At 29.1% G+C, this 27,753-nt stretch overlaps 9 protein-coding genes across 9 annotated transcripts; 4 read left to right on the top strand and 5 right to left on the bottom strand. All coding sequences in view use genetic code 12, as the record gives it.

The window, feature by feature from the left end:
- Positions 1-156: 156 nt before the first annotated feature.
- Positions 157-2,577, bottom strand: KGF55_001854 (alpha-1,2-mannosidase MNL1; the record flags this gene model as incomplete). The annotated part of the gene is made up of 1 exon (XM_051756473.1): positions 157-2,577. One exon carries the CDS (start codon positions 2,575-2,577, stop codon positions 157-159), a length of 2,421 nt encoding a protein of 806 aa, XP_051615532.1.
- A 216-nt stretch (positions 2,578-2,793) lies between these two features.
- GPI13 (mannose-ethanolamine phosphotransferase) lies at positions 2,794-5,778 on the bottom strand (the record flags this gene model as incomplete). The annotated part of the gene is made up of 1 exon (XM_051756472.1): positions 2,794-5,778. The coding sequence occupies one exon, from the start codon at positions 5,776-5,778 to the stop codon at positions 2,794-2,796; it is 2,985 nt and encodes a 994-aa protein (XP_051615531.1).
- A 368-nt stretch (positions 5,779-6,146) lies between these two features.
- KGF55_001852 (uncharacterized protein) lies at positions 6,147-7,649 on the bottom strand (the record flags this gene model as incomplete). The annotated part of the gene is made up of 1 exon (XM_051756471.1): positions 6,147-7,649. One exon carries the CDS (start codon positions 7,647-7,649, stop codon positions 6,147-6,149), a length of 1,503 nt encoding a protein of 500 aa, XP_051615530.1.
- A 404-nt stretch (positions 7,650-8,053) lies between these two features.
- On the bottom strand, positions 8,054-10,438 carry SCH9 (serine/threonine protein kinase; the record flags this gene model as incomplete). The annotated part of the gene is made up of 1 exon (XM_051756470.1): positions 8,054-10,438. The coding sequence occupies one exon, from the start codon at positions 10,436-10,438 to the stop codon at positions 8,054-8,056; it is 2,385 nt and encodes a 794-aa protein (XP_051615529.1).
- A 1,729-nt stretch (positions 10,439-12,167) lies between these two features.
- On the top strand, positions 12,168-13,004 carry KGF55_001850 (mitochondrial 54S ribosomal protein bL28m; the record flags this gene model as incomplete). The annotated part of the gene is made up of 1 exon (XM_051756469.1): positions 12,168-13,004. One exon carries the CDS (start codon positions 12,168-12,170, stop codon positions 13,002-13,004), a length of 837 nt encoding a protein of 278 aa, XP_051615528.1.
- A 302-nt stretch (positions 13,005-13,306) lies between these two features.
- On the top strand, positions 13,307-14,074 carry RPL39 (60S ribosomal protein eL36; the record flags this gene model as incomplete). Its single annotated transcript, XM_051756468.1, has 2 exons — positions 13,307-13,319; positions 13,788-14,074. 2 exons carry the CDS (start codon positions 13,307-13,309, stop codon positions 14,072-14,074), a joined length of 300 nt encoding a protein of 99 aa, XP_051615527.1.
- An 876-nt stretch (positions 14,075-14,950) lies between these two features.
- Positions 14,951-16,414, top strand: UGA11 (Uga11p; the record flags this gene model as incomplete). The annotated part of the gene is made up of 1 exon (XM_051756467.1): positions 14,951-16,414. One exon carries the CDS (start codon positions 14,951-14,953, stop codon positions 16,412-16,414), a length of 1,464 nt encoding a protein of 487 aa, XP_051615526.1.
- Positions 16,415-17,473: 1,059 nt separating this feature from the next.
- Positions 17,474-20,344, top strand: KGF55_001847 (uncharacterized protein; the record flags this gene model as incomplete). Its single annotated transcript, XM_051756466.1, has 1 exon — positions 17,474-20,344. One exon carries the CDS (start codon positions 17,474-17,476, stop codon positions 20,342-20,344), a length of 2,871 nt encoding a protein of 956 aa, XP_051615525.1.
- A 5,213-nt stretch (positions 20,345-25,557) lies between these two features.
- Positions 25,558-27,516, bottom strand: ADAEC (Adaecp; the record flags this gene model as incomplete). Its single annotated transcript, XM_051756464.1, has 1 exon — positions 25,558-27,516. The coding sequence occupies one exon, from the start codon at positions 27,514-27,516 to the stop codon at positions 25,558-25,560; it is 1,959 nt and encodes a 652-aa protein (XP_051615524.1).
- Between the last annotated feature and the right edge of the window lie 237 nt (positions 27,517-27,753).

Genomic DNA, 27,753 nt, shown 5'->3' with positions numbered 1-27,753 from the left:
TTTTAGTGTGAATTATTTATTTGTACATTTTTATTACGCGATAAAATTTGGTTACTATTTTTGCAACAACTTTTATTTCTGATTCTATTCAAAGTAGTAAAAAACAAAAAACAAAAAATCTATAAATTAAATAAAAGATGACTGATTGGTTTTATATCAACCGTACCATACTAATAAATTCTCTATCACTTTTCCTTGAATTACAACTCTACTTTCGCTGGTAACTCTAACAGCACCTTTATCTTCCGGATTTGGGGCAAAAGGTAAAGTCCAAATTACTGAGCCATACTTTAAAGGCACACCATTAATTTTCTTTATCCTCAAAATCGAATCTTTCTTTTTATATTTAACTTCTTCTTCATCTTCATCTTCATCACTTTGAATCATCAGAATATAGTCAGATGTTATCAACTCATTTCTTGAATCGACTAAACCTAGTGCCAATTCCTCGAAAGTAATTCTCAAGCCTTGCAAAGTTGGAACCCACAAATCATTCTGTAGTATAATAGATTCTGTGATATTTGGTTGTAGGTGTACGATCTGTGAGACTTCAGTTTTTCCACATAATTTTATATCGCCCCAAAATATTTCATAAATTTGAGTATTGTGCACTCTAGGACACATTAAAGGAGTATCGAATGATGTAAATTTGTCATAAAAGTCTTTTGTCAATTCGATATAACTTCCGTCAAGATTTGACTTATCAATATGGGGCGGCTTTTTCAAAGATTTGGAAAATGAATGATCAGAATTAAACAAATAAGGCCAACCATAATAGCTAGATTCTAACAATGAGTTAAAAGATTTTTTTAACGGGTTCAATTCACAAATTTTAAATCGATCTGAGAATGGATCTTTTTTACCAATGTGAGAAATAACACCATTTTCATCTGGAATATTGAAAATAAAAGGAGTTGGAATAGTTAAATTCTTGATAACTGCAGGTGTGAATTTCGAACTCTCATTAATTAAACTACTCAAGTTTTGAGCGCCAAAATTATATCTTTTCTCAGATAAACCCTTGTGAAACCATAGTGGGTGAGCTTCAGTTGAAAAAATCCAATTTTTGGAGTTCATCTCCGAACTGTGTAAAAATACCTCGTCATTGGTATCAAATAATAAATATAAATACTTCAATGTCTCACCCATAACAAATGTCTCCATTCTATTTTGTTTTTCACCAGTATTGATATCTTGTATACCGCTAAAACCGCATGGAGCCTTGAATCTGTCTTGAAATAAGTTCAATACCCTCTCCCCAATTTGAAGATACATAGGATCTTTTGTAGCTCGATACAAATAGTAACTACTTTCAATAAATTCGGGTCGTAAAGGGTACCATTCCAATTCAATTGAATCCTCAGCTCTATATTTCTTCTTTTTGTTTTTTTTATTATGATGTGCATAGATCCATCTTTCAGGTATCAGATCAAAATAATTCCAAATCTTCATGTACACAACATGTGTTTTTATTGCATCAGTCAATTGACCTGTTAAAACCTGCAATCCTGACCAAAAAGCTCCTAACGAATCTATCCAATCGCTGAAAACTACTCCGTCTTGTGTTCCTACGTTTGGGAATATCATAGCTCCTTCACCTCCCTGAGCCAGATGCGTTAGCAATGCTTGATATGAAGTTGTAAAAACTGACCACATGTATTTATCATCAAATAAAATTGAAGATTTGGCTGCGTATTCATAAAATGAGTCGATTGATGCTCCAATTCCAGTTATAGAGTCTTTCCATTGATTTGATACAGGATCAATCGTCATTGGCATTAAATTTAATGGCAGTTTTGATGACCAAAGCTTCCAAAACGACATTTGTGAAAAATATTCGAATTGATAATCACCTGTTAATTTAGATAATAAAGTAAATTCTAAAACTGGTGTGGTAACTCCTGAAGTACATGCATCTTTTTGCAAAGCCGGTGGAACTGACTTTAATCCATTAGCTAAATTAATACGTGGAACAGGAATATTTGTGGATGTTCTATACGAAGTTATTAGTCTTAAACCTAAATCATGAGCCATCTTTAGTAGAAATCCATCATAATTTTTCAAAATTTTCATGAACTTCGTATTATTAGTCTGACGAGGTTTGAATTTGACATCGGTCAAGATTAAATGAGCACTCATGAGTCCACCCAAAAAACGAATAGTTGTCTCAAACACCTGAACAATGGAGTTCTTGTCAAAGAAGTTATTTTGATTAGTATTCAAGTATTCCAAAACATAATCTAACTCATTCCATTGCTCCATAATGATTAATGTGTCTAAATTATCTAAAATTGTCAGTGAGATATTAGCCATAGCATCATTTCTTACAGTATTTGAATAATCCTTATAATCTGGCCCATAAGGTTCGCAAGTCAACGGTCGAACTTCGTCAAAGGGAAAGCCAAACTCCATGTATGAGTTCCAAGCATGCTTAAATAACTCCTTGGTTTCATTTTTAAGGTATCTTAAATGTTCAGGAGTAAATGATGAATTGTAAGGTGATTTTGCAGTTGTAAGTTTGACGCATAGTATATACACGATAACTATTATGTGATACAGTATGATCTTGAATAACATATAATTCGAACCAAATCTTTCAAAAGAAGGCTATTGATTGTGATTTTTAACTAGAAAGCATAAATACTTTGTTAAGCCTGTTAAAATAATTTGCACCAAACTCACACGAGAATTATAATCTTGATTTATTGTGTTTCATCTTAGAGGTAGAGTTACAGTTATTACCTATCTTATGTCAATGACTGAATAAATAAATTAAATTCTATATCTAAATGACTATTTACCAAAGATTCTATTAACTTGTTTTAAAATTTTCCCAGAACCCCATAATGTTATAATTATACTACATAAATTTACTAAAATGATCAACATTCCACTTAGCATAAATCTTGGAGCAAAAACTTTCCACACCATTAAATGTCTTCTGAAATGAGCTGCAAAAATTAAAGAGCTCAACCCAGTAAATAAAAAATAAGTGATCAAAGTGGTGATATTTGTGATTATTTGAGATAAAACCGTGATAGGTTTAGATGAAGGATTGACTTTCCAAATGGTTATTAAGGGAACGGACAAGGTTATGATTAGAAATGGCCCAAATGTGTTTAAAATGATGTTTAAATGGGTGAAAGGGAACAAAATAGTTTCCGTTGTCATAAATCCCAATTCCCATTGTATTGAAGGTAACGTAGCTTGATGACCAGTGCTAAAGAAATGTTGAAATCCTAATATACCAAAGATAATTGGTGAAATTAAATTCTTCCTCATCCCTAAAAGATCTATGATTTCCAAAAGTGACAATATCTGAATAATCAACATACTAATAGAAATTGCACCTAATGGTTTAGTTGTTAGCATGATTGCGATTGTGAAGTTGAGAACTAGTAAGAAGTATGACGATCCATATACATTCCCATATCCCAAAATTGTGGCAGACTCTTGGCTCATCAATTCATCGCTTGAATCAGATACGTCAATGTCAATTCGTTCTACTTCCAATTTGACGCAAAGTGGACCTCTTGCCCAACTGAAATTAGCCAAAACTAATGTAAAAAATAAAACCAATCTCGCAATGGCAATTTTTAAAGACTTTATTAATGGAGCCCCAATTATCATGTGAGCGTTTTTGAAGTACTCGTTTGTCAGAACGTATTCAAAAGTCCAATATATAGCATTCATGAACAACAAAAATTTCAAACCAGTACCAATCCATAATGGGGCTGCCGAATGATAAGAATCTGATAACTTGTAAAAGGATTTGATGGATGCCGGTAATAAGTAAGAAATTATATGTAATAATAAAATAGACCACCAGGAATTGGTAAATGTTGTAGTGCAATATGGTCTTTGCTCTTCCCTACAAGCAGTTATCATAGATGTTAGTCTTGTTAGCACCAAAAATGTGACCGCATGACTTACTCCTAATATTTTTTGTTCTTTTGAGATATTTGATTTGACTAATATCGCATGAATGCAACAACCACCAAATGAAACTAGAAAATAAGAAATCATTTTGTCCTCCCAAACAACATATGAGTTCGATGCAAACATTAAGCAATGTAGGGCTACGAAAATAATCCCCATAAACGACCAGCTATTAAAATTAAACATGAAAAAATCAACTGTCTGATGCCATAAATATCCAACACTGAATCTATCCATTATTGGTGCCCAAAAACCAATCACCATTCCTAAGGCAGCTCCAATAAATAAACAAATTTTCAAAGTGAAATCACCAGGTTTTAATACAATAAAGATTGAAAAGCTTAATACAACTCCCATTATTGACATCGCAACAACTGATCCAATAAATTCAAATGACATCGTTGAAACTCTTACAGCAGGAATTGATCTTGCATAAGTTACCATGAATGTTAATGACAAAAATAAAATTCCAAGACCAATGCCAATAAATCTTAAATCAAATTTTGCCCATAAAGACTTACATTGATCGAGGGAAAGTGATTGATATTCCTTAATTTTTGAAAGAGTTTCTGATTTTGAAATTGGTGAATCGTCTAATAATCCATCATAATGTTCAATCAAAGTGTCCGCTAAACTTGGCGTGAAATCTCTGAAATTTTTAATTTGTTCAATTGATTTGATTCCTGCAGATATAACTTCGTTTAAATTCCCAAAAGCTTCATCAATAGGGAAGCCTAAATTATTGAATGGTATGGGTAAACCTAGTAACAATGACATTGTAGGAACTAAATCGATTTGATTCACTTGTCTGTAGTCTGAACCTTTATTCGAGATATTATAAGAACCAGACGGTTGTTTATAAAACTTTTTGTTTTTTGAATACATAAACAAGGTACTCTCCAATTCATCTGGTGCGTCACCCCCATGGTTTCCTGTATAGTCCATACCATGATCACCCATTACGACCAATAATGTATCATCTTGTAATTCTTCAATCACTTTCTTAATTACTTCATTCATTTGATTCAATTTCTCTTTCATCGTATAATGCTCAGGGCCATATCTATGTCCAACATGATCAACCCCCAAAAAATGGCCAATTAAAAGGTCCCATTGAGTGTGATTTTTGAGTAATGGGAATAAGTGTTCTATGACCCCATTATCAACTGTATGTAAATCCCAAACATTTAATGAATCATAAGGGAAGTTGAAATCCGGATGTATATATTCACTAAACAACGCAGTCCAAGTATCATCACCCATGAATGCTATAGTTTTATTTATTTTATGAAATTGCAATAACCAATTATCTTCATCAATCGCATCTCCATTAAAATTCGATCCCGCGTCTAGAATTGTAGGTAATGAGCCCGTGGTCAATCCTTTTAATCTTTGTAAGGTAGTAGTGGGAGGATCAGCCATAAACTTTAGTAGAAATCCATTTTCTTTTTGACCTAGATCATATAGTATTGGAAATTGATTATGATAATTTTTCGTGGAACCTTCAATTGGTATTGCAAAATCAAATCTTAATGCATCTATGACTAAAACAACTGCTTTTGAAAATTTTGGTGGTAGACAAGTGTTGTTATCGCAACTTGAAATATTAGGAAGTACAGTTCTTGATAATAAGAATCCCAGGGTAAAGAACCCTACTCCAATAAATTGTGTAATAGCTAGAAATATTAAGACAACAACATAACCTATAAAAGTATACTTTAACTTTTGGTGCCTTATTCTGGTTCGAGTTGGAGGTGGGGAAGCAGTTGTGGTTGGTTGTAAAATCGGAGGCGGCTGGGACTTCGAGGGTATAGGAGATGAGGATCTGGAATTATCCATGATCCGATTTATTTGAATGATTAGGTGGTATGAAGTAAAATTGTCCTTTCTATATTATAATGGTATGAGTCAGGTAATATTCATGTGTCCTATACTATTTACTTGGCGAGTCCAAGACCTTTATTCTTTTATAAGTCCCCGATCGAGTGATTTGAAGTCAACCTATTATTTGATGCCAATTAGTTCACTTTTTAAATTTTTTGTTGATAGTATAGATCGGGATTAACAAAATTTCAATTTTGTGTATCACCATTCTAATGAATATCTTAATTCAAAGTTATTAAGAAAAAAACCTTGAAACTTAATTAAGAGATGTCGAGTAAGAATAATTAATATAGACGAGTATGAAATTAACCTATAATCTAGTTTCAATCAATATTATTGATTTGATTCAAAAAGTCCTGCTCGAATGCTGAATCTCCACCCATTATATCATCGTTCCCATCAAAGTCATAAAGATCACCCAATTCATCATTCACTATCGCCAGGTGATCATTCAAATCCGCATCCACATCTATTTCCATATTCAAAGGGATATCATCCTCACCATTTTCATTATGTTTATCATTTCCATCATGCATGTCTTTTCCGTTATCACCAATATTATTGTCATCACCGTCCTCGAATAAGTTTTCTACATCTTGATTTGTTACTTGATGATCATTTATATTGTCTTGATTTTCTGAATGCTGATAAGGCGGGTATTGCTTAGATGATTCCTCTTGATCAAATCCATTTTCTTCATGATCCTTTGAGTTGTCTTTCATATTGATGTCTTCGTCTTCTTTCTCTTCATTTGCATTCGTAGCTACGATTTCTTGTACTGGTTTGTGTGGTTCTGATTGTGGTTGATTTACTTGTATTGCTGCACCTCCATTTGACCTACTATCTTCAGGCACTAATGTCGAACTTGCTTCACTAGGTTCATTCATAGGTAATGTAAAATCCCCATTATTATTTCGGTTGATTTGATGGTTCGAATTTTGAAATGAATTTGGATCGTTAAAGTTGGTATATTCATTTTGCTGTTGTTGCTGAGATTTCAAATTCTGATCCAGTAATGACAGCAGATGTTGCTGACTGTTTTGTTCTTCTTGTAGATTGCTTACTGTATCTTTCATCATGAGTCTAGGATTGTAGTCCTTGGGAGCTTCTTTTACATCAATTCCCGGAGCCAATTTCACCGTTGGTATAGAGTACTGTTCCATATGAGGTAAAATCACGTATTCTCTATCAAATTTCTTTTTGTACTCCTCTAGTATTGATTCATAAGCATTTTCCAAATTTTTTAAGGAGGATATGTTATGTAGCTCTCTCTCTAGTTTCTCCAATTCATTATTCCTTTTTTGTTGAACTTTATATTGTGGACAATTGAATAAATAACGAGTAAAACCAGGATCGTCATCTGATTTCATCGTTTTCAAGTCCCTTATTAAATTATCATTGACATATTTCATATATTCCAAATCACCATAATATAATTCTTCTGGATTCATTGGTTTTGAACAATCCTCTTTGCTACGTTTGGGCAAATTTGGATATAGCGAAGGCGGGATAATTTTTGTTGAGTGTATAACCTTTGCTGTCACGTTCTCTATATATTCATGATTTGAAACATATCGAATTAATGCATCATTTCTATAAGATATTAAATCTGCTTCATCATGTAATGTTATTCCCCCATCCTCTTTTATAGCTGAATTATGTCGAGAAGGATGCTGTTGCTGATGATGAGGGTGTTGATTATGTTGAGCAGCTCTATGTGCTTGCTTACTCTGCTGCTGTGCTGCTTGTGCTCTTGCCAATGCTTCTTGTTGCAATTGTTGGGTTTTTTTATTCATTCGACCCTTTGGTCTTCCAGGATGTGGCATTTTTTGATGAAGTTAATATTGACTGTTTAGTATAGGTTGCTGAAAATTGGTATATGTTGGTTTATGTATCGATCGTATCCACTTTGTTCTTGAACGGTATTTGTAAAACTAATTCCTCTTGAATATAATTTTTGTTTATAGTTTTATCACCGACTTAATTTTTTTTTCAGCCTCATACCAAACATGCGCAAAATTAGATTTGAGTTTCAATAGATAATCAAGAAAGAAATTAATTTAGTCTATACAGAATTGCTTAAATAAACTTATACAAATTACAAATGTTTAATAATAATGCAAAATAAATTAAAAATTATAGCTAATGCTTTATTCATCATCAGCGAAATAAATAACGTCTTATTTATACTTAAATTTGTTTTAATGAAATCCGATTCCCATTCTATATTCTATAAATCGAATCTTCCATTAACAAATTCATAATCCATTTGGTGATCTTCATCTACTTCCATCTCGTCCTCTTCGTCAATTTGATCATCATCCACTGCGTCTTCTGCAGGTGGTAAATTTGGATCTCCAGGTATAAAAGAACCTGAATTTTTAAAAGTATTCATTCTATAAGATCTTCCAAAATGATCATCCATTGCTGAATCATCAACATATGTAAAACCTTTAAAATTCGCTTGTACACCTGGTGATAATGGTGTTGATGCTAATTCCATTTGTTTTTTCAATGCAGAAGTAGATTCTGATGTGAATTCTGGATCAAAATTTGAAGTGTCTGTTTCTGATGTAATATGAGGTTTGAATGGCGGTGGTAAGGTTTTAGCTTTTAAAAGATTCCAATCTATATCTGCAAAAAAAGGATGTGCTTTTAACTCCCTAGCATCATTGATTGCACCCAATCTATGTTTGGGATTTCTATTAAGTAAACCTTTGACAAATGATCTGCCTTCGGGACTTAAAATTTCCTTCGGAAATCTGACTTTACCAAATGCTATGTTTTTATACATTTGTTGAGTATTATCAGCATAAAAAGGTGACCAACCACAACACATTTCAAATATCAAAACACCCAATGACCAGAAATCAACCATTTTAGTATACCCAGACTCATCCAATAAAATCTCCGGAGCTAAGTATTCAGTAGTTCCACAGAATGTATTTGTAGTACCATCATTATTCAAGTTTGCTTTTGATAAACCAAAATCACATAATGCTATATGTCCATTGGCATCTAATAATATATTCTCTGGTTTTAAATCACGATAAACAATATCATTATCATGTAAATGTTCCAATGCTAGAACTAGTTCAGCAATGTAAAATTTTGCTCGTTCTTCTGTGAATCTACCATCTTTCTGCAAATGCCAAAACAATTCTCCTCCGGACATGTAGTCAGTGACTAAGAATAAATCAGTTGGTGTTTGGAAGGAAAATTTAAGCCCAACAATAAAAGGTGATGCAGCTGCCGATGTACGAACTAAAATATTTCTTTCACCAATTGTATGAGCAATTTCTTTCTTTTTCACAATCACTTTTTTAGATAAAATTTTCATTGCATATATTCTAGCCGTGTCCTTTTTCTTAACTTGAAATACCTGTCCAAAAGTTCCTTTACCTAATAACCTTAAAAATTCAAAATCATCGGGACCATATGCTTTTCTATTATCTAATGATGTATATTCCCATTTTATTTGTATTGATCCCGATGATACTCTTTCTCCAACTATTCTTGCACCTAATTGCAACCATTCACTGGGACTCTTCTTATTTTTAACTGTAGAAGGAAATATTCGAATATGTCCCAAAAATGCATCATCTCTTGCTGCATCATAAACTGAGATATCCAATTCAGATTTTGAACCTACAACATCAAATGTGGCTTCATGATTCCAAATTGGATTTGATGTATCACCAGATAAATTCAATTGTGGAGTTGACAATTGCCTTTGATACAATGATGGTCTTTGATTGTTCTTCATTGGTAAAGCTCTTGGTCCATGATTTGCATTATATAAATTTTTTGGACCAGAAGAACCACTACCTGGATTCATAGGAGATTTACCAAAGGAATCAGGGCCATTTGTGACAAATTCTGAACTCTCAAATGTACATACCGCATATGGTTGGGTAGCTTGAATATCTCTTGCTTCTATTATCGTTACTTTTAATTTACCCTTTGGTTGTGAATTTTGAGTGCCATAATTTATAGTTTGACCTGATTCGTCCGTAGTTATTATCATTGGGTCTTTCTGATAATGAGTTTGATTAGGTTCATGTAATTGGGTTTGTTGAACTTGCTGCTGGTGGTGCTGTTGTTGTTGTTGATCCTGTGGATGTTGGTTTGGTGGCTGATGAAAATATTGATGATTAGCACCGAAATTTTGTTGAGTTTGTAAATCATTTGATTTGAAAGTTTGATTCAAATAAGCCCCAGAATCATTGTTTGTGCTTATTGAAGTTGTTCCATATACTGCAGAATTATTTGAGGCAGCAGTGGCTGTTGTTGGAGTCACATTTACTAATCCCTTTGGTATAAATTTATTTCCACCTAGAATATGTTCATCATAGTGGTGTGGTAGATGTTGTTGTTGAATGCTCAGGGCATCGTCTTGTTGTGACGATTGTTGTGAGGATTGTTGAGAGTTTGGTTGAATTTGTCTTTGATGATCTTGAAAGTATTGTTGAGATTTTTGTTGATCTTGTGCATGATCATGGATCGACATATTCGTATGAGATGAGGAAGTCGTTGGTGGAGTAGGTGGTTGGTTATTGTTGTCTCTTTTATTATGATTTCCAAAGCCAAATATTGATTTAGCGAAATCTGCCATGATTATTAATTCTATCTATATTTAAATGATGTTAATCGAAAATTCTAATGAAAATGCCACGAATAAAGTATATTGTTAAATCTGTATAGGTATATGCTGTAACTGGTAGTAGAAAATGCAATAATCCAAGTTTGATGCTTTTAATATTTGTCAATTATGTAGTCAACTTTAATATCAAAAAATCAATCGATAATGGGAGTGAATTTGAATTCGATTAATAGAATCAATTTGATGATTGAATAAATACTTTCTTATGTATTCTAGAATTGTTGTATATCGAGACAATTTAACAATACTGTTCTTGATATTCGACCCTTTATCTACTTGATTTTAGGAATTAATTATTGAATATTAATTGAATGGAATTTGATATTAAAAAGTAGTTCAATTTTTATTTAATATGTTAGAATAATAATCTTTTTTTTTTTTACTAAAGTTAACTTTCTATTAATTAATTTAATAGCAGAGAATTTAAAGACAAATAAAACAAAAGTAAATAATAAAGGACAGAATAATGTACAATTCTTATTTAGTCTAATGAATCTAAATATGAGATATATGACAAGATTAAGTCCATTACCGTAAAGAACTTTATTTAATGTATCAACCAACTCCATTGATTTGACAGACACAAAATTGATACTGGAAAGCAAAAGTTTCAAAGAATTTTAAAAGATGGGAGAAGAATTCCACTATTTATATTGCATTGCAATGAAACAATTTAAAATAAGTAGTTATTAAGAGTAAGATATCATTAGATTACTTTAGTGAATTTCATAAATAAGTCAAGTACATCTTGCTGATGATCAATTTCTATAATTTTACTTTTCATCAATTAGTTTTCTTTATCTTGCTATCTGTTCAAAAATATAAAATGTCAAACTCAAACTTTAATTCTAAATCGAAAGATAGTTATCGAACTTTGTTATCAAAGTAATAAACTATCTTTTCTCTTCGTCGATCATTTCACCATTCTTTCTCATAGCATTTGTTTTCTGGCGGATGACTTACAGTCCAATATTGACCTTATCCGGAAAGAAGGTTGCAATTTACTTGAGAGGACGAATCAACGAATGAAAATACTACATTAACTAGTTTTTGAGTCTATAGAAAGTTTAAAAATATTAAGTAAATAAATGATATTCCTTATAAATTTATTTATTCATTTACCCCCAAAAAACGTCCATCTTGTGACGATTGCACGACTCATTGAATTCTCTTATCAGCATCGTATCACTATTCACCCGTTTCGAATATTAAGTGACACAAAAACTGGTGAATGATTTTACTTTGGCTGATACATTTAATTGAAATTCAAGGAGTTGTTGCAACATCATACATTTAGCTGATGGCAAATTTGGTCATTAATGTTATTAATATTGAAAAAGAGGAAACATAAATGTGTTTGAACGTGGTCACGGAGTCTAAAAATCCATAGGCTCTGACCGTGGAATATTTAAGACCAACAATCAATTGAATGATATATAAAAACATTTCTTCGACAATATCGGACCAAAGTAACCTATCGAATGCAATTCATAGAGTAGCCATATTCTACTCACGGATGGCGATGATTTAGATCAATTTTTGAAGCAACGTGTCAGAAAATTATGTGTCAAGCTTTTAAACACGACACTCGAAAAAAAATGGTTCACGAGTAAAGTAAAACTACTTGATCTCATAGATTCCATCATATAGAGTTGTTATTGAAGTTGATTTAATTTCACAAATGAATTCTATAAGGTCGATAAGTAATGTACATCTAACGCGATCCTGGGGTTTGATATCAAAGAATTTTGCATCATCCTTACAATCATTCCATAGACCAATTTCAACAACAAGTCCCATTTTATCATCGACATCAAAAACCAAAAATTATGATAAATATTATAAAATCTTAAAATATACAAAACCAATAGATAAAACCATATATGAAGTAGGTCAATCACATCCATCTGGATTAAGAATTCCCAAATCCATACCCGAGTTTCCTAAATATGAATATGAAACAAGATTTTTTAAAAGACAAAATAGAGGATTATATGGTGGATTACAACGTAAAAGATCAAAAACATGTTCTGAATATTTTAATAAAAATTTAAGAAGTCATGTTCCAAATATAAGAAGAGCTAAATTATGGTCTGAAATTTTAAATACCAAGATTAATACAAAGGTATCAACAAGAGTTTTAAGAACTTTGACTAAAGAAGGTGGATTAGATGAATATTTATTGAAATCAACACCTGGTAGAATTAAAATTATGGGTTTACAAGGCTGGAAATTAAGATATAAACTATTAAATCAACTCGAGCAAAATCAAAGAGGATACATTGAAGACGAAGTAAGTCAATCTAAAAGACCAGTTACGTTTATTCATAATGATGGTCGTAAATTTCTTGCCACAAAAGAAGAATTGTTAAACACATTGTACGATTATATTCAAAAAGATAGTTATTACCCAGTTCCACCAAAGATCTTTGATAAAGAGTATGGACACTATTCTATCAAAGATATTGTAAATAAATTGGATTCATATAATCATGATTTCACTGGTTCAATATTGTAAATAGATTTAATACATTGTACCAGAGTTACGTCGGTAACCCTAAATGTAGATTTATACACGTGACTTTGTTTTAATGAGAATAGATTTTTGATTTAGTCGCACGATTAGTTTTAAGTAGCGTAAATTTGAAAAGTTAGGTCGAAATGTTTGCTACCAAATAGAATGAAAGCTCATTGTTACACAGAACGAGCATCAAACAAAATTTATTTTTTCTTCACAAACAGAGATTAATATTGAAAATTTTTTGAGTTTCTTAACGACAGTTCAAACTAAATCATATACATATATACATATCATCAAAAATGGCTAAGTCAGGTATGTGGGAAAACTGATAGAAGTAAAAGTAGAATGGGATGAATGAAGATGCATCGATTCATCGTGCTGAATTAAACTCATTACTGTGTGACAATCAATTAATAGACAGCCAAGTAAAGATCAACTCAGGAACATAAATACAACGACTGAAACAATCATGTTTGAAATGATCATACTACAACGTACTGTACCGGAGTGTCAAGTCAGGCAAGAAGGAAGATGACTATTGCACGTTTGATTAGTATATTATAAATCAAAAATCCAAATCAACGTATCACATATAATGTTGTATTAATTATAAGGACATGATTTCTATCTTCAAGTTGATAATAGTCAATGTCAATGTCATAAAGCTAATTGTCTTGATTAAAATCTGGAATTTTACATCATTTCGAGTCGATCATTTAAACATACTATTTTACAATTACATTCATTTTTTGGGAATCACATTACTAACTATTCAACTAGGAATTGCTGTAGGTTTAAACAAAGGTCACAAAGTCACTTCAAAAGAAGTTGCTCCAAAAATTTCATATAGAAAAGGTGCTTTATCACAAAGAACAGTATTTGTTAGATCAATTGTTAAAGAAGTTTCAGGATTAGCTCCATATGAAAGAAGATTAATTGAATTAATTAGAAATGCTGGTGAAAAAAGAGCTAAAAAATTAGCTAAAAAAAGATTAGGTACTCATAAAAGAGCTTTAAGAAAAGTTGAAGAAATGAATAAAATCATAGCTGAATCAAGAAGACATTAAAACTTAAGTTAATAATTAATAATCATCTTATCAAATTTTTAATTAACTTAAATTTGTACATTAATTCATAATCATCATCTAAATACACGAAAAATATTAAAAAATAAGAAATTTGCTACTTCTAACTTGTAATTGTAAAACGAAAAACTGACAAAGACTATCTTCTTTTCTACTAATGATTATGAGATTGTGCAAATTCCTGAAAAGATATGTTCAGTCTTGGATTTCAAATCTTCAAAATATTCTGGAAAAGTTTGTTTTACATTAGTTTCAAAATTGCTGCAAAATTTTGAAGAAAGATGTGATTATATTTTTACCAGAGACAAACATCACATTTCAAGTCAAAAATCAAGAGAAGAATGCCCGTTCCACTTCATTTGTGACAGAACAAATTGATCATCGATTATCAATTTAATAATATTCATGATAGATGATATACATCTGATAATCTACTAACCACATTGGTAATGCGGCGCTACTCTCTTGCAGCCTTGCTACCAAATAAAATTTGTATCAAAATTCTGAATGTGGTAATACACAATTGTCTGTCAATAAGTTTAAAGATGTAAATCTTTAGCTTTCACATTTTATTGGAAACTTTAGTTTATTGATTGACTTATATTTTTGCCAGATCTTTTCATCATCCAATGTTTCAAACGAGTCAAAATTGAGAGACTAAATTTTTAAGATAGTTAGCGGAAAACGTGAAGCGCGTAAAAATTATAGGTTCTCGATTTCCTAAAACACAGATATCTGTAACATATAATGATGCATATTAATAAATCTAAATAATGTTATATATATTATGAAAATAAAATTTTGAAACAAGTTTTCATCTTTTTCTTTTTCACTCATCACCATTTGAATCATTCAAAGATGCTTAAAGCATTTAAAAAATTACCAAAAGTATCAGTTAGATATAATTCCACATCAATCACATCTAGATATTTTCCCAATGAACCAAAACAACCCATAATTGAAACTAAATCAATACCAGGTCCAAAATCTATAGAATTAAATAAAGAATTAGGTAAAGTTTATGATAATGGAGCTACTTATTTTGTTGCAAATTATTATAATTCTTTAGGGAATTATATAAGTGATGCAGATGGTAATAAATTATTGGATGTTTATTGTCAAATTTCTTCAATTGCATTAGGTTATAATAATCCAAAATTAATTGAAGCTGCAAAATCAGATGAAATGATTTCTGCTATAGTGAATAGACCTGCTTTAGCTTGTTTTCCATCAAATGATTATAAAGATATTTTAGAAGATGGGTTATTAAAAGCTGCACCACCAGGAATGGATAAAATATGGACTTCATTAAGTGGATCAGATGCTAATGAAACTGCTTATAAAGCTGCATTTATGTATCAAAGTGCTAAAAAGAGACAGAATAATGAATTCACCGAGGAAGAACTTGCAAGTGTTATGAATAACGAAGGTCCAGGTGCTTCAGATATGGTAATTTTATCTTTTGATAAAGCATTTCATGGAAGATTATTCGGATCATTATCAACCACTAGATCAAAAGCTATTCATAAGTTAGATATTCCAGCATTTCCATGGCCAAAAGCTCCTTTCCCACAATTAAAATATCCATTAGAAGAATTTGAAACAGAAAATAGAAAAGAAGAACAAAATTGTTTAGATCAATTAGAATCAATAATTGAAAAATCACCTAAAAAAGTTGCTGCTATAATCGTTGAACCAGTTCAATCAGAAGGTGGTGATAATCATGCAACGAGCTATTTTTTCCAAGGATTAAGAGATATTACAACAAAACATGATGTCTTATTCATAGTTGATGAAGTTCAAACAGGTGTTGGAGCTACAGGTAAATTTTGGGCTCATGAACATTGGAATTTAACAAATCCACCAGATATGGTTACTTTTTCTAAAAAATTTCAAGCTGCTGGATTTTATTTTGCAAATCCTGATTTACAACCTACTCAACCATATAGACAATTTAATACCTGGTGTGGAGATCCATCAAAAGCAATATTAGCTAAAGCTATTTATACAGAAATTGAATCATCAGATTTAGTTAATGCAACCGCTGAAGTTGGTGATTATTTGTACAAAGGTTTGAAAACTATAATTAATAAAAATTCAAATATATTTAGTAATTTGAGAGGTGAGAATTTTGGTACTTTTATAGCATGGGATTGTATAAATGCTGATGTTAGAAATAAAATATTATTAGGTTGTAGAGAAAAAGGTGTTAATATGGGAGGTTGTGGTGATGTTTCAATTAGATTAAGACCAACATTATTATTTGAAAAAACTCATGCTGATATCTTTTTGAATACATTGGAAGATGTTGCTAATATATGATTATGATTGAATTGGAAAACTATGACTCCTCTACATGCTCTAACTCTACAGTCTTCAAGATTTCATCCGTGTAATTTTAAACTATGTAGGCTTCAAACCATCGGAATCCCGAAATCACGATCATCACCTCGATCACTCAAGTTGTTAGCGCCTTGAGCGGCAAAATCTCATGTATCATTAATCAAAATAGAACCCACCATTCGTCATTTTTCATGAAAAGTCAGTCTCTATTGATTTAGTAATTTGTAAGAACCAATCAGAAAATCATTTATTAATTCAACAAAATGAAAGAAATAATTTTGATGATAGGCGCAATTTCAAATACCGATTGGTAATCAGTCGGCTTAAAAAATGTGTAAGAAGATGCAAGATATTATTTTAATTCTTCTGTTGTAAGTTTCATGTTTAAGATGAACAATTGTATAACTGTAACTCTCCTTACAGTCATATCAATTTATAATTCTAAAACCGCTTTAGGCTTAATAAAATATTATTTTTTTTAAAAATGATTCGAAAGTAAATTTAAGCCATAAATATTTTGAAACACCGATCGTTTTTCGATTCGAACTTTGGTCGATGCTAGAAAATCATCGTGAACTATATATACAATCTTTGAGTAAATTTTAAGTCATTAGTGACATCAACATCACGATCATCTGGTTACATTTAAAAGTAGCTTTCATTAAAGTATTTGATTAGATGTTGTATGGTTATTAACTTTTTATTTTTTAGTTGTTTTAGATTTAGATGAGCGATTTTATTTTATTTTATTATTACTCTGTTAAAATAAATAATTATTATTTTATTATCATTACAACTTAAGGAAGTTGATACAACAACCAATACCAATTTTAAATATAAACAACATATAATTATCCCTTTAAACCATTGTCAGATCATATGATCACCTGTGTTTGTTGTTTGATATACTAAATCAATATATTATAACAGCTTTTTTATTTTACAAATATTATCACATTTCCTTGTCAATTATAGCATATTAAAGAGAGCTATGAGTATAATTATAAATAATTGTTCATACTAAAACCAATATAAACCATGTTAGGTAGATTATTTAAATCAAACAATACTGGTCAAATAAATAACAATAATAATGGTATTAATAGTTCAGGTCATAATCATCCAGCATCAGTAGTACCATCAGTAAATTCTCAACCATTAGTAGCAACATTTGAGGATTCTTATTCTAGAGAAATACTTTATGGAACTCATAATGCAAATCTGTTAAAACCATTTCATTTTAATAATAAATATTTTAGAATCATAGTATCACAAGATGGTGGGAATTTAAGATCAAAACAAGTATTATTTGACACTTCACATGATCAACAACAACAATCTCCTGTATCATCAACTAACTCATCATTAAGTCATTCACCAATACAAACTTCAAAATATCCATTTTCATATCAACAACAACCATCTCAATCTCAACAAACAAGAAGATCTTTACCTAAAAATTTTACTAATCTGAGAATATATCATAGTGTTTCTGATTTAAATGATTTATTATTTGGTTGTGGTCTACCGACAAATGAAATTCAAACTGTTACAAAATTACATACATTACCTTCATTAACTAATAGTTCAAGTCCTTATAATTCAATCCTAATCACTAGATTATTTTCAATAACTGATCTAGAAGAAAACGAATCATCACCATTGTATCAAAAAGATGATTCCAATGATTGGAATCCAACTTCAGCCATAAATATGAAAGAGTCAAGGTTAAAACTCAATGATTTAAGGATAAACAGTAGATTTGCCATTGGTATTGTAATACCTTTAGAGGCAAATTGTTTTATTAATGAAACAGTATTAAACAATTGGAACGAAATATCACATTTTTTAACAATTTTGCAAAAGATTGTTTATAAAAAATTAATTGCACAATTGTATTCTGGATTTGATGATGGATTTGGTTATGAATATATAGTTAAGAAAAGGTTACAATTTCCAAGTCATATTTTACAAAATGATTTTGAATTACATACATATTTGACAAAATTAGTGAAATTAATACATTATGATAATAATACTCCTAGATTAATCAATACAAACTTTTTAATGAAACAAAATAAAGAAGAATATTATCCCACACTTTTAAACTGGGTTCTTGAAATTGTAAATTGGTTAGAATTTAAAGATGGTAAGAACATAAACAATATGCCAAATCATAATGAATCTATTCCATCCTTTCTAGCAACATTATTTTCAATACTTATACAATACAAAACTTCTTTAGGACAAAAACCATATTATAATTGCATTAACAACACAAGAGAAATCACAAGAGTAGTTGTATCGACGGGCAATCCAGCTGTTGCAAAAAGACTTGTATTTATTTTGAATGGATTAATAAATCATGATACATCTGATTGTCATCAAGAAATTTCAGCTTTGACTGCACCAACTACAGTGGCTCGAGAAATAAGGGTTAAACCACCTACAATAAGCATACCGATAAATACTAAAAATCATAATAAACACCCACCTATTCCAATAAAAGCACCAACTACATCACAAGCTTCTTCATCATTATCAAAATCAGCATCTACAGCTTGTCTATCAACATCAATGAATTCATCTTATTCATCTTTACAATCAAATTATTCATTATCAAAATTTGGGAGTTCAGGTTCATTTATGGATAAGTGGAAAAGTTCATTTAATAATAATCAAATTAATAACCCAATGATGTCTTATTTTGATGATCCACCAAGTTTGAATTCTAAAAAATCTTTTCAATCATTAAGAACTCCATCACCAAGTATAGAATACGATGAATATAATTGGAATCATATTCAAAATTCATCTACAACTTCACCAATGTCAATGACTCCAAGTAAATTATCAAGAACTCATTCTTTACATGATTTGTTTAATAACAATAATACCAATCATAATAATGGTAATAGTTTGAATTCTATGAGTGAAGAAAATGCATCACATATGCAAAATTCATTATCAAGATCATCATCGGAGTCAGACTCTGTTTTATCTGACACGTCTACTACTTTAGCATCTAATTTAAATAACCCCAACTCTTTTGAAGTGAAAAGGTCAAAAACAAGTGTTTATACTCCTTATATCAGTGACAAACTAGTTAAAAATGTTGGAGAATATAATAAATCAACAATTAGAGATAAATGTAAACAAATAATGGATATTAATCCTAAATATCAAGTAATAAGTAATAATACAATTGAATTAAAAAATATATCATTAACAAATTCCGATTTATTAACTGATAATTCATCAGCATCAACTTCAAATCCAATAATTTTTAAACAAAATGTATTACCACCATCAGTTGGATATTGTGAAGAATATAGACCAGAATTTATTATACAATCATGTTCAAATAATTCAAAACTAGAAACTCAAATTATGAATTCAATGAAAAATGATTTAATTTATTATCAAAATAATTATAAATATGACAAAATTATAACAAGAACTATATTTATAAATTTAAGAAATAGAGAAATTAAATCAATTGAAATGAATATTAATAATTTAAAATATTTTGAAAATGAAAATGATCAAAATAATGAAAATAATAATGAGAACAATGATGAATCATTTTCAACAACTTCGGTTAAAAATAATACTTATAAAACAAAAATTCAAAAAATTTATTCTCCAATAAAGTTTTTTGGTGATAGATCAAATATATTAAAAATTGAAGAACAACTTTATGAAATTAATAAATTTTTAAAAGAACAACATGATTTACAACAACAGCAGCAACAACAATCACAACAACAGCATCAACAACAACATCATCAACAGCTGAATCAACAACGACAACAGGAACAACAAAAATCTTCAACGGATTCAAAAGTATTTAGTAGAAAACAATTTTATAATCATTTATTAGATTTAGTTGATGATTTTATAAATTAAGGTAATAATTAATATAAGTAATGAGTAATGATATATTAAAATATTTAATTTTTACTCTATGAGCTTCGAACTCTTAAATCCTACTCATGAGAAGAACTTAAAAACGCATTGATATCTTAACTTGAAATTATCAACAGTAAATTGTCTTTACTCCATTTAGTTATTTTCTCGGAAGAGGATTTGATTAATCTGTCAACCTTGTTCCTTCATTTATCTTATTTTAATTCTTTCAAATTTAGCAAACTAGATGAATAATCAGAAAGAGTATAAAACATTATATTAAGTTAAAAAATAAAGTAGTAGGAACTGGTGGTTAAAACACTGGTACTTTTCCGGTAAAATTTAAACTTGTGGCGAATGATTCAATAATTATATGGTGTTGTATTTTCACATAATACACACTCAAATTAAAGCTTTTATCCTCAACAACTTAAACTTTTATGGAATACTCACTTGTTGAACAATTGAACCTAACTCACTTGTTTGTTTTGGTAAACCTTTTTTAAAATTTTAAACTACATTCCAAGAACTGATGAAATTTAAAAGTACTCTACATAAAATTTTGTTTAGCGATTGACATCATAAACTTTACATTAAAGTTTAGTGAAATTAACCATAACATTAAATCATAAATTATGTAGAAAACTAGACTTTTGAAGTTTTAGTTTGAAATCAGTGACGAATATTTTGGCTTAAAATTTAAGGTTTAGTTCCCTCATGTACCCTAAGATCACTAGCTACGACATTTTTGATAAAATTGAATTCATTAGTTTGTTCAACATATTGATACAGCTCTAGCCACCGGAAATGTTAGATCGACTCAAAGCAGTAAACTACTTCTTTAAAAAAGTTGTATTTACATACTAAGAATTAGTGAAAAGCACCATATTTCAGTTATAAAATGATTTCGTGAAGTTGATGAACTACAAATTTCGGCTTCATCTGCATGAACTTACTTGATCTATAAAGGATCCTTTTACCAATTTAAGATTGAGGCAATTTTTTTTTTGTTGAAAAAAAATACCTGCTAATTCTAATGAAGTAAGCGTTTCAAAATAATAAATCGATAAACTTTTAGATTGTTGATGAGATCATAAACCTTAATTTTCAAATCTTAAACTTTTTAAACTTTTTAAAACTTCAAAAATGACATCACAATTAAGGTTTTTTAAATTTATTTGATTATTACATAGATTTCGAATCTTAAAATTGAATCCCTATTTCCATTATTTTTGAATCGAATCATAACCCAAGATTGTAATAACATATTTCCGGTTAAACTAAGATTTAAATCCAAAGATTAAAATTCTCCTAAATCATGATATTCAACGATTCTTTCAAGATCTTTAAACAGTCCACAAAATCTCAACTTTTAGACTTTGTTTAACACAATCCATATCTTTTTGTTTTGATTATTGATATTTTGTTCTGATTAATACACGGGAGAAGGGTAACCAAATTTAATTCATTAACAAAATCGTTAGAAAATTTCAATTTAAATGCGAACATATAGACGTCATTGATACCAAACTTTAAATTATAATGTATTTACCAAGAACGATTTAAATTCACTAATGCAATCATTAGATCATTGACGAATTTTAAAAAGTTATGGTTAGATAGAATTACCATCCTTATTTCCGACTTAGAAGAAATTCAATAAAAAAGATCTTTGATCAGATTGTTATAAAAATACCTGTTGAACCGAAAAGAATACAACTTGAGAATTATAAAGTTTCGAACCGAATTATATAAACTTACTTACCCCTGAAATTTTTTTTTTTTTTTTTTCGATTTGAAAAATTGAGTTTTGTGTTGAATTAATTTAAAATAGGGTTTTTCAAAACAAAACGGACTTCCTTGAATTTAAAGTTTAAACTTTTTTAGCTTTTGACACAAAAACAATACAATTTTAAAAAAATTTAAACTTTTTAAATTCCGTTTAATTTGTGGCAAATGGAATACAATAATTCGAGAAGTTTTAAAAGTTATACAAATACAAGTTTTTAGCTTTAAAATGATAAAACGTGATTTTGAATATTAGCATTCTTGAAAACTAAGGAATACAATAAATCACTCCAGGTTATTTAAACACAAAATACTCGTTTTTTTTGTCTAGGTATTAAACTTTTTGAAATCAAAATTGTATCCGAAATTCAAAACTAATTTTATACTAAAGTTGAATATTCAACAGTGGACAAGAATCAATGGAAAACCCTTTATGCAATATGATTAGATCCACGATGGACAAATCTAACGAATTTTTCTAATCATTTTACATCATATTCAATTTCTGTGGAATGCTAATAATCCTAAATCCCTTTCTATTTTTACTTATGACGTATATGAATCTCGTAAAATCATTCAAATAGAAAAATCTGTGTTGAAAAAAGAAATTATTACGATTTTTTGAAATAAGTATAAGTTTCGTACTGAGAACGTGAAGGTTTAGGAGAAATGCTACTACTATTCTGCTGCATTAATGTATATTTTTGATATTTGTAATTAAAACATTTTTAGTAAGTAAAATTAAAGTTTTGTGTAATAAAATGTGTTATAACCATTACATTTGATATCATGTCATATTAAGTCATATGAAGTAATACCACATACTAACTGATGATAGAATAATTCAACATATCATTCAATGATATAGTCATCAAACAAATGTTCGAGTTAAATCATATTAACTTTGTCTATATTATAAGAGTTTCATGTGTTTGAAACGTTTTATTTGTTTAGTTCGAATCATTCACTTTCCACTAATTTTCGCACATTTTTATATTGAAATCTTAATTGGTAATTTCTAATTTCAGAATTTTAATAAACATATTTCCATTCGGTTACATTTCCTTTAAATTATAGTTTTTTAATCTTACATAGCCACAAGCTACGTCATTTTCTATTCATTTGTAATTTCAATGATGGAAATGTGATTGATCAATGAATAGAATAGAAGCTATTGAAATGTTAAGAGAATTTGATAATTGTTGATTCTTTCGTCAAAATTAATGCTCCACGATGTTTAACGAAATGGAATTGAATTTAAATTTTCACATAATAAATTATTCTTTATTATAAAAATCGTTTAAATGTAATTCCGATAATAGACTAGAAGAATAATTTATTTTACAATTCTAACGTCTATGCTGAATCATAGAAAGATTAAAATCTATACATGATTTTGAAACATTTGAATTCAAATCGGACTTGATGAAAAGATCAAGGGATGAAATTCATGATTAAAACGGATCATTTAAAATCAAAAAAATCTCTCGAAATTTATTCAAAAGTGATGTAACTTATGCATTATAATGCTCCTCAATATTTTGATTGAAATGGAATTCATAATTCTTTTAAATTTTAATAATAGAATGAGAGAAAAGATTCTTTTCATGCAATCTTTCTACGTAATTACGCACATAAACTAAAATATGATAATTAAAAACTAAATAAACCGGACTTCGAGAAAGAAGAATAGACTAAAAACTTTCGAGAATTTTTTTAAGACATGATGCTTATTGAAATCAAAGATAGTAAAAGAAAACGAATTGATTCTCTGATGGCTGGGTTCCAATAATTCTGCATGTATACCCATTCTGCATCAACATGCCTTCCGTTAAACCAAATTGATAATTGGAAGAAAAAGAACAAACAAGGAGTTTTTTTATCCTCATTTTATCGAATTTCATAATATTGGAAAAGAAGTTATAGAATTTTGTAGTGATTATCTTATCCCTTGAAATATTTTTATAATAATTCTTATTCAATTGATAATTGTATTGTCCTTTCGATTGAGAAATTTTGTTTACGCTTGTATTGATGGTAGATCTTTGAATCTGAGTTAGGATATGTTATAAACATTCAAAGTCCACAACATTGATTTATAGAAAAATAAAATGTGTGAATAATTTAACCCCTTTACGGCTAACACACTTTTTTTTTTCTTTAGTGTATTATATTAGGTCAAACCATTTTTCTCCGATATCTCTAATTTATGCAAAGAGTATGATGATTTTTTGATTCGAGATGGTATGATGATTTCTTCCAAAATACATCTGATAGCTCTAAGTTACTATGTACTAATTCAAAATTTATATCTAATTGAAAACAAATTAATTAGGAATAATTCAGTTCAAATTTACTTGAACTGAAAATTAGGGGATAATTATTAATAATAGAAATATCAAATCTAGCCTCCGATCTAAGAATATATCTTTCTTCCAAGTATTCTTTTTCAACACATTTTAAACCTTAAAATAAGATTCTCCTTCAAGACTTTTAAAATAGTCCATTTCTTCGGAGTTCATTAATTTAGACAATTTTGTTTTCGAGAATAAGTAATTATTTAGTTGTAGAAGTTATTACTCCGAGAATTATACTTTCGATTATACTTTCTTAACTCATTTACTTATCCCCTCTCTCTAGTATTCTTTAAAAGAGTCATACGTTTGAAGAAGTCCCCCTTCTTCGAGTTTCATATAATGCATACATTTTTAGCTTACCACTAAATGTATGAAAGGGTACTCTTTTACTCCAACTCTGTATTCCATAGTCATTCATTATGCTTAGTCTTAAGTTTGAAATCTCCATGAAATTACTTAACAATACATTTTCCCCAATTTCCGGTTATTATTACACTTCAAAAGAAGATTTATAATGTAAATAAAAGTGCTTAAATGTATACGAATGTATGAGGGATCTGAATTGATCCTCGAGGAATAGTAAAAAGAAAAGAAGGAAAGAAAGAATGTAAAAGAAAAGTAGGCAAAATGTGGTAATAATTTAGTGAAATAATCTTACTAACTTTTCAATTTAACCCTTAATTAATTGAGCCAATGCTAAATCTCATAGATGACAGTATTGATAATGGAATCTATTAGATTTTACTGAGCATTTGATGATTTTTTAATGAATCTTGAGAGATTTTAATAGCAGTTAATTTGATTTATTCTTAGTACATTTTCACTCCTCATGATTATATCTCACTAAATAATTTAACATTACGAGATCTCTTGAAAATATTTCATCACTGAGCACATGCCCATAATTACTTACACATTTCTATTTTGTAATTCTCTACAAGAGTATCAAATTTCTTTAAAAATTTATAATTTATATTATTAAGGTATAAAAAGACAATAAGTATAAAATTATAAAGGTAAAATTTTTAATTTTAGTTAGTTATTAAGTAAATATGTAAAAAAAAAGATCTATAATCCAATACTTGTAGCTAATTGAGGATTCATTGCAAAAAAACTAGTTGTATCATTAAAAAAAATATCGTCATTATTTGTAGTATTATTAGCTGCGCCAGCGCTGAAATTTAAATTATTTTGATTTTGATTTTGGTTGTTGTTCTGATTATTGTTTATATTTAAATTATTATAATATGGTGTTGTTATTGATAATAAACTTTCATCAAAATTTGATGGTAAAAATTCTAATTCATCATAATTTATATTTGAAAAATTTAAATTTTTTAAAGATTCATTATTGTTGAAGTCGATGATGTTGTTGTTGATGTTATTTTGATTATTATTATTTAAATTTGTTGATGATGGATTTGTAAAATTATCTTGATCAAATTCAAATTCATCAAAAGTCGAAGATGATGTTGATGTTGATGATATTGGTAAATTCATAATTGATTGATTATTATTAGTATTTTGATTTTGATTTTGATTTATTAAATCACCAAATTCAATTGATGAATCATGATTAAATTGTTGTGGTTGTTCATTATATTGTTGTTGTTGTTGATTATTTTGTGGAAAATTATATTGTAATTTTTGTGAATGATTAAATAATGAATCAGCTCTAAATTTTGATAAATCAGGATATGAAAAAGCTTTCATATTTAAACAATTATTATCATCATCTTTCATTATTGGTAATTCTTGTAAATTATCATCAAATGTTGGAACTTGTTGATAAAATGAATCTGGCATTTCTGATTTTATAGTATTTAAATGATTGAATGATGTAGATATATCTTGATTTGGTGGTGTAATTGGTTGTTGTTGTTGGAATTGTTGTTGATTTTGTGGTTGTGGTGGTTGTGGATAATGTTGTAAGTTAAAATTAGATTGTGGTGGTGTTATTGATTGATCTGATAATTTTTTAGCATCTGATTGAGTTGTAAATAATGATGGTGATGATTCTTGTTTAATTTTAATTTTCTTTTGTCGTGGTTGTCTTGTTATTGTTTGAATATTATTTTCATTACTAGTTATATCAGTTGGAGATTTTGGTGATAAAGAATTTGAATTTTTTGGGGATTTTATATTTGCTGTAGTATAATTTTCAAATGAAGTATATTCACCACTTTCTTTAATTTTTTTAATAAATTCCCAACATTTATCACCATAAGTTTTTGGAGTTAAACCAGTAACAGATTTAAAAACTCTATGAAAATGCCAAGCACTTAATTTTGATTTTGCTGCTAATTCTTTAAAACCTAATACACCACCTCTTCTTCTTCTCTTTTTTGAACCATTGGGATTTGTACCTAAAGAATTATTTTCTTCTGGAGTTATAGTAATTGGTTTTGGTTGGAAAACATTTACAGCGGCGGCTAAAGCTAAATGACGACAAGCTAAATCAACTAATCTATAATGATCTGAATCATTTTTTGATATAGAAGTATTTTCTAAATCTTTCGATACTTTTTCTTGAAAATTAAAAACTGGAGCAGAATTTCTATGTTCATTTGATAATTTTATTGAATTTTCATCACCTTCATCTGTGGTGTTATTATTATTTATATTACCATTTATAGTTTTTAAAATTTGTTCTTCATTTGCTCTTTTACTTTCCAAAATATTTTCTTTAATTTTTCTTGAATTTAATTCTTCATTTTCATCTAATAAAGGAGGCATAAATCCAATTTTTGTATTAACTGTAGAAACACATTTAATTAATAAATTAACATCAATTATTGTACTATTCATTGGATCACAAGATTCACAAGGTATAAACCCATTATTTATAGCTTCATCTGTTTGATTTAAAAATTTAATTTCTGATTTTAAATTAGTTCTTGGTCTTGCATCACAATCTGGACGACAAAACATTCTATTTAATTTATTACAAACATAAAATGAACCAGCTGCAAAAGGATCACTAAATTGATAAGCTTTCCATTTAGATGCTTCTGAACGATAAACCATTGTTGTGTGTGAGTGTTTTGTAGTTGTATGTGAGTGTGAATGTGAAAGTAGTAACAAGTGTGGATTGAATTGGTTGGTTGGTTGATTAGTTCTGTTTAATATGAAATTTTATTCTTTATTATTCTTTTGATAATAATAAATAATTTAAACACAAACTTTAATTTTTTTTATTTCGCCTTGATTACCCTTGAAAAATTAAATATTAAGGGGGGGATTAAAAAAGACTTGAGTATGTAG

Source organism: Candida pseudojiufengensis (assembly GCF_024610245.1).
Source record: "Candida pseudojiufengensis strain CBS 10847 chromosome Unknown scaffold8, whole genome shotgun sequence".
NCBI lineage: Eukaryota > Fungi > Ascomycota > Pichiomycetes > Serinales > Debaryomycetaceae > Lodderomyces > Lodderomyces pseudojiufengensis.
This window is presented reverse-complemented; position numbering and strand designations above follow the sequence as displayed.